General features: G+C 39.5%; 1 protein-coding gene across 3 annotated transcripts in view; it reads left to right on the top strand.

The window, feature by feature from the left end:
* Dync2h1 (dynein cytoplasmic 2 heavy chain 1) overlaps positions 1 to 7,761 on the top strand; it is a 229,073-nt gene that overhangs the window by 72,101 nt on the left and 149,211 nt on the right. For all 3 annotated transcript variants that reach the window (XM_021206255.2, XM_029543408.1, XM_021206253.2), the window contains exons 48-51: positions 4,790 to 4,920; positions 5,987 to 6,235; positions 6,950 to 7,058; positions 7,364 to 7,477. In XM_021206255.2, the coding sequence (XP_021061914.1) occupies positions 4,790 to 4,920; positions 5,987 to 6,235; positions 6,950 to 7,058; positions 7,364 to 7,477 (603 nt within the window). The remainder of the gene's footprint in view (positions 1 to 4,789; positions 4,921 to 5,986; positions 6,236 to 6,949; positions 7,059 to 7,363; positions 7,478 to 7,761) is intronic.

Genomic DNA, 7,761 nt, shown 5'->3' with positions numbered 1-7,761 from the left:
ACTATGTCTAATTTTCTGAGGAACCGCCAGACTGATTTCCAGAGTGGTTGAACAAGCTTGCAATCCCACCAGCAATGGAGGAGTGTTCCTATTTCGATAGTGATCTTTCTTATCACTTGTTGAAAAGATGATTTTTTTCTTCAATATGTAGCTTCCACACATTTGTCAAAGGATGAAAACAACAGACAAAGCCCCAGAAAACCAAAACTAATATTATCATTTGTCTACTTTTGGTTTCTTATCTGTTTCAAAGATGTGTATATGATCCATCTTTCCCTGAAACACACTGTCTGGATTTATGTAGTCATAGCATATTAAGTCTTGAAGCTGGGCAGCCTTATTTCTCATGGAATAATCATCTCTATGTACAGTGTTATAAGCTTGTGATAGGCCTTACACCGAGTTTGTATATTGATTTAATCTTCTGATTCAAACACAGTATGTCGTGAGAGCATTTCAGCCTTTGATATTTTTCATAAGTGCCAAACATAGAAGTGTGGTATATGATTTTAGATTTATGTCTAAGTTAAACTTTTCATTGGCATATATATGTTCAAGTTATTTTTGTTTGTTTTATGAGATAGGATAGAATTTAGTAGTCCAGATTGGTCCTGAGTTTGCTATGTAGCTCAGGCTATCCTTGAGTTTGAAATTCTCCTGCTTCTGCCTCCCAAGTACCTGGTACTATAGACTTAAACTTCCATGCTTCACTTTAAAGTAGGCTTTGGAAGATGAATATATTGGGTGAAGACATGTGGAAGGATATTCTAGATAAGAGCAATGAATATGTAAAAAGTCAAAAACTATGAAATGTAGTGTATAATGACATGTTGGGTGTTTTAGGCCTGAGTGGAGCTAGGTTAAAGAGAGCGCTTAGTAGGACTTTTGCACTTTATGTTAGGGAGTCAGATTTTACTTTTGTATGTATTTCTTTATACTAGTCATTGTAATAATCACTATAGCACAGTGCTTTAATAATTTTAATTATTTTAAAATGTTGCTTATAATGAGTATTTGAGGTTTCGGGTGCCTTCTGAAAGCTGCATAGCACTTGCCAGCTTTAGTTGTGAGGATCATTTTGGCTTACACCATCACCAAGTTTAAAGAGAAAGTGGAATGTTTAAACACAGATTGCCTGTAGATGCATATCCAGCTTGCTGGCTTGAAAAAGAGTGGCCCCATTAACTCATTTGAGTGCTTAGTCACCAGCATTTCTCTGCCTATGGATCGGGATATAGCTCTCAGCTTCTGCTCCAGTGCCTCCTTGCATGCTGCCATGCTTTCACCTGTGATGATAATGGATCAAACCTCTTGAACTGCAAGCAAGCCTCCAGTTTGTGCGTGTGCGTGCGTGTGTGTGTGTGTGTGTGTGTGTGTGTGTGTGTGCGTGTGTGTGTGTGTGTGTAGGTATATGCGTATTATATACACATATATATATATCACATATTACATACTTTTTACATATTCATTGCTCTTATCTGGAATATTCTTCCACACTTCTTCACTCAATATATTCATCCTTTAGAACCTACTTTAGCAAGTGGAAACTGTCAGTACAGGCCTGTAGTCCCTGATACTTCAGAGACAGAAGCAGGAAATTTTCAAAATCAAGGATAGTCTGAGCTACATAGCAAATTCAAGGCCAATGTAGGCAACTGAATGTGACCCTGTCTTATAAAATAACAAACAAAAATAACTTGAACACATAATTGCCAAGGAAAGATTATTTATTATATATATTAATACATGTTTATATATATTACACATATATAAAATAGTTGGTTATAGTGTTTCTTCACAGCAGTAGGACAATGAATACGACATCCAATGAATGACTGCATGTCTGTTAAACAGTTGTCAGTATAGGACTAACTTCAAGTTTGGGAAATTTGCCTTAGATATTAGTTAGGGAGATACTTTAGGTGTATATAAATAGTAAAGAACTTAATCCACAAAAAAGGTAATTATAGGTGGGACTCTTTAGAAATAATGATAGTTGTGGTTTGTGGCTTTATGAGGAAGAGCTTGTGGATATAGGAAAACCCTTCTGAGAGATGTAGAAAGCCATGTTGGATGACCTTTACACAGATGAGGCTCTGCACATAAAGCGACATTGTCTGTAGTGGACTTCACACACTGAAAATAATGAGAGAAAGGAGGTGGCTGAAGGCAAGTGTAGCCTGGTGGCTTAGGCCCCAGCAGGGCAGGTAACTGTGATGTTAGGACATTGGGAGAATTGAAGAGGAAGAAAGGGACAAGTTCATTCAGTGACTGTGTCCAGTTTCTTTTTAAGACAATGTGGCAAAATACCTACCAGTCGCAATGTGTGCAAGGATTTATTCTGGCTCATCATCTCAGGATACAGACCAACATGGCAGTGAGAGTGAGTTTCAGTGGCAGCTGGTCACATTGCAGCCATAGTCAGGATGCAGAGAACTGTGGATCCTGTGTCCTGCTTGCTCACTCCTTTTATTTTATTTTATTTTATTTTATTTTATTTTATTTTATTTTATTTTATTTTATTTTTTTACACTCCATATTCCATTCCCTGCCACCCCCATCCACCCTCCATCTCCTCTGCATCCCACACTTCCTCCCTACCCCCACCCCTTCTCAATGTGGATGCCCCACCGCCCCACCCCGCCACCCCCAACCTCTAAACTCCCAGGGGCCTCCAGTCTCTAGAGGGTTAGGTGATTCATCTCAGAGTGAACACAGACCCAGAAGACCTCTACTGTATGTGTGCTGGGGGCCTCATATCAGCTGGTACATGCTGTCTGTCTGGTGGTCCAGTGTTGGAGAGATCTTGGGGGTCCAGATTAATGGAGACTGCTGGTCCTCCTACAGAATTGCCTTTCTCCTCAGCTTCTTTCATCCTTTCCTTATTCAACAGCAGGGGTCAGCTGCTTCTATCCATTGGTTAGGTGCAAATATCTGCATCTGACTCTTTCGGAGTACAGTCATGCTAGGTCCCTTTTTGTGAGCACTCCAAAGCCTCAGTGATAGTGTCAGGCCTTGGGACCTCCCCTTGAGCTGGATCCCACTTTGGACCTGTCATTGGACCTTCTTTTCCTCAGGCTCATCTCCATTTCCATTCCTGTAATTCTTTCAGACAGGAACAATTAGGTGTCAGAGTTGTGACTGTAGGATGGCAACCCCATCCCTCACTTGATGTCCTGTCTTCCTGCTGGAGGTGGGCTCTATAAGTTCCCTCTCCCTACTTTTGGGTGTTTCATCTAATGTCCCTCCCTTTGAGTCCTTGGAGTCTCTCACCTCCTGGGCCTCTGGTGCATTTTTTTGGGGGTCCCCCAACCTACTATTTTCCGAGATTACCTGTTTCCATTCTTTCTGCTGGCCCTCAGGGCTTCAGTCCTTTTCCCTCACCCAATACCAAATCAGCTTTCCCTCTCCTCCACCCACTTCCCCCCCTCCCCCACCACATCCAGTTTCACTCCCAGGTTCCTCCCTCCGTCCCCAATTGTGATTGCTTTCTTCTCTATCCCAAGTGGGACTGAGTGGTCCTCACTTGGGCATTTCAACTTGTTGAGCTTTTTGATTTCTGTGGATTGTATCTTGGGTATTCTGTATTTTTTTTTTTTTTTTTTTTTTTTTTTTTTGCTAATATCCAATGAGTACATACCTTGCATGTCCTTTTGGGTCTGAGTTACCTCACTCAGGATGATATTTTCTAGTTCCATTCATTTTCTTACAAAACTCAGGATGTCCTCATTCTTAATAGCTAAGTAATATTCCATTGTGTAAATGAAACACATTTTCTGTATCCATTCCTCTGTGGTGGGACATCTAGATTGTTTCCAGCTTCTGGCTATCACAGGCCATTGTGAACATAGAACATGTGCCTCTGTGGCATGATGGTGCATCTTTTGGGTATATTCTCAGGCGTGGTATAGCTTGGTCTTCTTTAATGTTATCCACGATCTTAGGTGAAGGAATGGTGCTGCCCACAGTTAGAGTGTGTCTTCCCACCTCCGTTCATCTAATCCAACAGATCCCTCATAGCACTTTCCAATGCTGTGTCCTCGGTGATTCTAGAGTTTCAAGTTGACAGTATTAATTCTCATGCTTATGGGGAAGCAAGTGAGATAAATTAATTAATAATTAGAAAACTAGGTCATAACGGGGAATAAGAAGGAAGCCCTTTACATGAAGAGGGGAAAGTGGTGGGTGGGTCTGACAATTCCAGCATGAGTTGGGAGGTAATCATGTGGTCCTAACCTGGGTGGTGTTGATGGTGCCCACTGATGGGTTACACATGCTCTCGTGCATAACTCCATATCCATGCTCATTGGGCAGCACAGTTGGTCTCTGAGTCATTGGTAACAAAAACAACAAAAGAGGATGTGCTGTTGAAAGAAAATGGATTAGGGAAGTTGAAAGAAGGTAGCGGAGGAACAATAAGAACAAAACACATAATAAATGGATGAAATTTTCAAATCATAAATATATTTAAAAAGTTTTAAAAGTCAGTATTGAATATAATGAAAGTATTTAGCTCAGCTAGTTCTCAGGCTGATTTTGGTATTATAACTTGTGATTTTTTTTATCTTTACTGATTGGTTTAATATTATATTTATAGATATATATTAGTATATTAGTATAATTTACTTAGTATAATATTATTAGTATATTATAATTTAATTAGTATAAGCCACCATTTTGTTCTGGAGACAATTTTATTTGGACTGGGTAAAAATAATTTAGTAAGTAATGTGGTGACATCACTCATTCTCTCATCACTAGTGTTATGTATCCAATATCTTTACTGCAGATAGTTTCTATGTTACATGGGGAGCCCAACATATCTCAGGAGGAAAGACAGCTCCAGGACAGCCTTTACCTCCGCACGGGAAACCACTTGGCAAACTGACCTCTGCAGACCTGAAGGATGTCATTAAGAAGGTATTATGGGAATTATGACTGGGAGTAGGGTGTGGCTATAACAGGAACTTAAGTTATTTGTTAAAAACATTTGAGTACATGGAATGAAAGATCATACAATGGACAGAACTTTTCTTGCACTTTGGATTTTAGTTCATTCTGGAAGACATGACAGGATACTCAGATGTGTGTAAAATTGCTAAGATACCTGTTTAATGACAGTATTGCCATTGGTATAGCAATGAGAATAGTGATGGGAAAGCACTCCTGGGTGGTGACTGGTGGACCTCAGTGTCAGAGTCACCTGGTAAAAGAGGAAATAGGCAGCTCCAGGGTGGCATCGCCAGAGGCAGGTCCATAGGTGTGGTCTGGAGAAGCTGTATCTCCATCTCCTATGCTGTTTCTTCTTCCTGGTCTCTGTTTTTGTCCTTCCGTCTCCTTCCTGTCTCTTTTTTCCTTTATTCCCCCTTGCTGCCCCATCCCATTTGCTTTTAGTGTAGTTATAAGGATGAAGAAGAAACGATGTGGTATATGCATTCTTTTTTATTGTGAATAATATATGCCTGTGGATATTCTTAGAGGCTAGAAGAAAGTGTCAAATTCACTAAAGCTGGAGTTATGGGCACTTGTGAGCACTTTATATGCATGCTGGAAAACAAACCTCAGTTAAGATATAGTGCTGTCCAGCACAATTGAATTTTGTGTACTTGTGAAGTTGTTTGACATGAACTTTTTATATGCCTACAAGTCTGTGTTATTACATAGTAAAATTTTAGGTGTCACATAGAATATAGTTGCTTAACCTTTTTTTGAAAAAAATATAAAACGTTAAGGAACATTTTAAAAAAACGTATTTACTTATTTATATGTATGTGTGCTGCATGAGAGTATATGCACAGTGTGCATGCCGGAGCTGTGATGGCCAGAAAAATGAATGAAATCCTCTGGAGCTGGACTTACAGACATGTGGGTGCTGGGAACAGAACCTAGGTCCAGCAAGACAGCCATCTCTCCAGCCCCAGAAAAATAACATTTTTGTTATAACTAGAAATTACATTAAGTATAAAATTTGTTTTTATTTTCAAAGGGTCTTATTCATTATGGACGAGATAACCAGAATTTAGATATTTTACTCTTCCAAGAAGTCCTGGAATATATGTCGAGGATAGACAGAGTGCTGAGTTTCCCTGGAGGCTCCCTTCTGTTGGCAGGACGCAGCGGCGTGGGGCGGCGGACTGTCACATCTTTAGTCAGTCACATGCATGGCGCTGTGCTCTTCTCCCCGAAGATCTCCAGGGGCTACGAGCCGAAGCAGTTCAGAAATGATCTCAAGCATGTGAGCCGTGGGCAGATTCTTTTTATTTGGGTATCAGTTTTGCTAGTTATTAAAGCTTTTAAGTCTCCCAAACATAACTTACTCTTCCTTCTAATTTTGTTGATTATTTTCCCATAATTACTAAGTTTTTATCTGAATGTGGGAGATTCCTGATAGGATATTATGGTGTGGGCAACCGAGATTATGGGGTGTCCAGTTGGATAATAAACAGGACTACATAATTGTATGAGAAGAATATATTTATGAAAATGATTTAGTTTTTGCTTCAGAGACTTATTTTTAAAATAAATTTTCTTTCAAGGAATAGTTATTGATGACTTTACTCTCCAAATTGTACAGGCAAAATGCGATTTCCTTTCTGTTCTAAACAAATCAGTAAATAGGCCCTAAGTAAGCTGCATGCAGTCACATGGGAGGAAGGGAGCAGGGTGCTGGCAGGTTCAAGTCTATCCCAAGTCACATAGCAAGATGCTGTGTCTCAGAAACCATCAGTACCAGCAAGCCAGCAGACCTGTAAATAGATAAGTACATTACAGTCACTTCCTTATGTAGAGAGCCTTTCTGCTCTACAACTTGTTTTGTGCCACTGGCCAGCCTCACACTTCGTTTCATTCTTCACTGTGGTCAAGGCTGTGTTGCCATGCCAGCCAAGGATAGGAATCTTTAATTGCTGCAAACTGCACTGACAGGACTGATCTTGCCTTGGCTTTGCAGGTGCTGCATCTTGCAGGAATTGAATCACAGCAGGTAGTCTTACTTCTTGAGGACTACCAGTTTGTACATCCCACATTCTTGGAGATGATCAATAGCCTTTTGGCTTCAGGCAAGTGAATGTTTTCTGTGAAGCAAATATAAGTACTATGGTGAAAACTGCCCAATTAGAATTACCTTGTATAAAGTTTACCTGCGTTACTAATGGCAACCTTGGACATACTTGTTACTGAGGTCTGACACATGGTTGGCTGAAGCATCAAAGTCTAAGCTTTATAAAACCAAGAATTTAGGAATTGTGTAAGTTATTGTTAGTACTCCTGGTTATGACTGAACAGAAGAATTTAACATAAAAATTGGAAATTATTTTGTATGTAAAATTGGTTTTGAATTGGTGAATGTAATATTCTTGTACAGGCGAGGTTCCTGGACTATATACTCTAGAAGAATTGGAGCCTTTGCTATTGCCACTAAAAGATCAAGCTTCTCAGGATGGATTTTTTGGACCAGTCTTCAATTACTTCACATACAGTAAGGGGCACAAAGTTCATTATTAAATTTACATTCTAATTGGAGTAAAACAAATGCCATTTAATATGGTGCTCTGTATAGCTTGGCACCTTGACCTTTTTACCTAATTAGGAATGGGGAGAAATGAAAAAAGATAGTATACTTTTTTTTTTTTTTTTCTGACATAATTTTCTTTTCTTTCTTTTTTTTTCCTTTTTTATTATTATTTTCTTTATTTACATTTCAAATGCTATCCCGAAAGTTTCCCATACCCCTCCCCCCACCTCTGTTCCCCTACCCACCCA

The sequence above is a fragment of the Mus pahari genome, chromosome 10 (genome assembly GCF_900095145.1).
Source record: "Mus pahari chromosome 10, PAHARI_EIJ_v1.1, whole genome shotgun sequence".
Classification (NCBI taxonomy): Eukaryota; Metazoa; Chordata; class Mammalia; order Rodentia; family Muridae; genus Mus; species Mus pahari.
Note: the sequence above shows the minus strand (reverse complement) of the source record. Positions and strands in the feature narration are given on the sequence as shown.